At 35.5% G+C, this 3,620-nt stretch overlaps 1 protein-coding gene across 1 annotated transcript; it reads right to left on the reverse strand.

Annotated features, from left to right (window-relative positions):
* Positions 1-854: 854 nt before the first annotated feature.
* Positions 855-2,572, reverse strand: LOC21402965 (cytochrome c1). The gene is made up of 2 exons (XM_010114518.2): positions 2,438-2,572; positions 855-1,806 (listed from the first exon to the last, which is right to left on the reverse strand). Exons 1-2 carry the CDS (start codon positions 2,450-2,452, stop codon positions 1,255-1,257), a joined length of 567 nt encoding a protein of 188 aa, XP_010112820.1. The 5' UTR covers positions 2,453-2,572; the 3' UTR covers positions 855-1,254.
* Positions 2,573-3,620: the final 1,048 nt, after the last annotated feature.

The raw sequence follows: 3,620 nt of genomic DNA on the forward strand, positions 1-3,620 counted from the left end.
AGGAATTCACCACCCTAAGGACGGGAACCGTACGACGCGCGACGACAAATTTGCCGGAGTGAGAGACGGCGTGGCTGTAGTCGGTGGATCCTTAAGGCGTTAGGCTGGTGATGACGATTTCATCGATTGTAATCTCCATTAATTAGAGAAGTAGAGTACAAAGCGGACCAACATTCTTGGAGGAGTGACGGAGGAGAAAATGGAAATGCAGAAATGAAAACGAAAAAAAAAAAACGTTTTCAGTTTCTTTGTCATATTACACTAAACCAAAAACCGGTTTCATTTCCGTTTCTTATCCTTCATTTAGGCCAAACAATGTTTTCGTTCCCGGTTTCATTTTTTCTTCTTGAAAAACGTGAAAGACGTTTTCACAACTAATACCAAACGGGCACGTGGCTTTTCAATAAATGTTTGAAATCAATAGTTTAATGAGTTAAAATGATTATTAAATTTTCTAATAAGCAATAAAAGTGTTGGAATGAAGTTTATAATGTCTTAATAAAATTCTGATATAAGTTTTAAAGTCTATTTAAAAGTGTTTTTATTTAGAAGTTGTATTTTGTAACTTTAACCGAAACTCTTTTAAAAAATTTAAGTACTTCTAACAGATCTCGAAACACTCTAAAAAATAGCTTTTAAACTTAAAAAGTCAAAATCAGGTTTAAGAAGCTCTCCCAAGAGGCCATTAGTTCTCTTTAGTAGTATAACTAAGCTACGTGACATCATATTTGAAGGATTAGCAAATTAAACATCACATATCGGGGAGATCGAAATAATGCAAATTACGTGACGATCCCCCGAAGAAAAAAAAAAAAAAAAAAAAAAAAGGTACGTCTACATATTTTATTGTTATGTATTAGAATAAACAGAACATAATTTCGATCAAAAGCTGAAACACACACATGCATCTTCCAGGAAGCAGACGAAGAAAACCCACATTTTTACAGCACAAGGGCATCTCTGTAATAACAATAAAACCAATGCACGTCCACCACGTGGCAAGCAGGCATTGGTTGTACCCCGTGATTGATGATTTTAGCTTCCCCTCTATCCTGGTCCCACAATATTACCCCATTATTTTACCTATTTATCTCTTATTATTATTACTTAGACCAACTAAATTAACATGACTTAAGTGAAGAAGTACTTGATGAAGATGAAATCCACAACGGAAAATAAGACCTACTTGACACAAACATCCAAACCGATCATTCAGATCACCATTGACCATTCCCATGATCTCTTACTAATCAATCACTCATCAGATTTCTCAACTGGGGCCTCGGTGACAACTTTCTCCTCCTCAGCCTCAACTGTGCTTTTCTCCTCTTCCTTAACAGTAGTAGCTGTAGCCTCCTGATCATCCTTTGGAGCTTCAGCTTCCACTACCTCCGATTCCGCCGTCTCCGCCGCCGGAGCCTCGACCGGTTCAATAGAACTCTCCTTGGGAGTAGTCTCCTCCACTTGTGTCGTTTTCTCTTCAGCACTAGTGGTTATTTTCTCCTCCTCACTAGGTGTTTTCTTCTCCTCAACTGTTGCCTCCTCATCAGTCACCACCTTGGCCTCCTCGGCTGGGGCTTCAGCCTCGGGAGCCTCCGCGGCAGGCTCATCGGAGGCCACTGTGGTCTCCTCTGCTGCCGGTGTAGCAGTTTCGGTGGCCTTCGGCTCCTCGGGGGCTGCGGGAGGCGCTTCTTCGGTCGGCACTGTGGCCTCTACTTCTGTGGTGGCAGCAGTACTAGTGATCTCCTTATCCTCAACTGATTCCTGTGGTTTTTCCTCTTGGAGGGCTGTTTGCACCGATACAACCTGCATGCGCAGTAGAAGAACATTATTCAAAGGGATCGAGAATATCCCATAAGATCATCTAGTTGAAGATGATCAACTGACCATTAGTTTCGTAAATTCACATAGAATAATTAGTTTTTCAGTTTATTACACGGCTCGGATTTATTCGTAAAAATTCATTTTCTTAATTATCATAATTAAGTAGTTGCAGACATAATCTTATCGTAAATCTACAGAATAATTAGTTTTTCAATTTACTATATGGCTCGAATTTATTAGTAAAAATTCATTTTTTTTAATTATTATAATCAAGTGGTCTAACCTTAAATTTACATTTGACTCTCCTTTAAACTATAAAGCCACCTTCCTTTTTTTTTAATAAAAAAATAAAGGATACAATAATCAAATATTTTTGTGGCATAATTTGACGTATGACACCCCGGAACTACCTATCATTGCTATTGTGGTTTACATTTGGCATGCAATATTGTTGCGTATTGCGTGCCAAGTAGTAACGCTGTAACTCAAGATCGGAACTTATATATAGTTAATTAAGCAGACATAATCTTTGAACTTAGAATAAGACTACTGAACATTAAAAAAAAAAAGTGAGATTTTGGAGATGATGATCTATATGATTAGTGATAATTACCTCAGCAGTGGCCATGGTAAAAATCTCGATGAGATTAAAAATACAATTAAAAAAGAGAATAGACAGACGAAAGCAAAGCTAAAACAAGAGTTCTAAGAGAAGAAAACTAATTAAGCAAAGAAAGGAATCGATGAGAAAAGGTTCAAAAGAGAGTAGTATTTATATAGGAGCAAAGACTAGCTAGTAGTACTCTTCAACTTGATGAGAGAGAAAAAAAAAAGGGAATTATTAATTTAGTGGGTGGTAGTTGAGGAATCTTGAGATTTGACACCAAAATTTCATCTCACTGAATTAAAGGGCATTAGCATGTTTGGTAATAATTTTAAATAATGCCTTGGAAGTGATGTTATACACTAAACAATGAATTATCTTAATTTAAATATATTCATAATCTTATTTTTTTTCCCTTTCTTTCAATCTTAGCCATCATTTTCTTTTTGGTTGTGTGTGTTCCTGTGCTTTGTGCAGTCGGGCTTGTAGGGTGACCTTTTGTACGATCATTTTTTAGTTTCATGCATATGTCTGTTAATTACAGCTTACTATTCTTTTTACCCTTTTGCCTATTTTGCCTTTTCCTATGCAATATTCACCTCTTTTTTTTCAACTATTTCACCGGCTTCACTGTAAACAATGATTACTATTATTTGGTAAGAGTTTAGAGGACGTTTAGTTGGATGATTCAAACTATGTGATTCGAACCATTTTCGATTTATGTGAATTTTTTGTGAGAGAAAATACTGTAGCGAACAACGAATCATGATTCGAATCAAGGAACGAATCTCTCTACCAAACATCCTCTTAAAGATTCACGAGAAGAACTGTTTGCCTATATACAGATATTGAGCTCAATTTTCTTCTTTAGGTTTCCTTATTTATTTAGAACTTTCTCGTAAGTCCTCTCTACTTAATTTTTAACCGTTAGATATAGTCAAAATCACATCGAATTACAAAAATATGTGAAAATAACAGTTTATAATACCTGATTCTACTAGAGAAACTCTTTTTTTTTTTTTTTTTTTGCAATTGTCATGACCAAGTTTTTTTTCTTAATGTAAAGTACTGAGCATCAATTAAGACGTGTATATATTTTTTCTTTCAAAATTGTTATGTATGAGTTTGAATATAATTATATAATGCCTTTTTTTTCTTCTATGAGCCTCAGTTTCCTCAAAATAAAATATTA

The sequence above is a fragment of the Morus notabilis genome, unplaced genomic scaffold, assembly GCF_000414095.1.
Source record: "Morus notabilis unplaced genomic scaffold, ASM41409v2 Scaffold24, whole genome shotgun sequence".
Classification (NCBI taxonomy): Eukaryota; Viridiplantae; Streptophyta; class Magnoliopsida; order Rosales; family Moraceae; genus Morus; species Morus notabilis.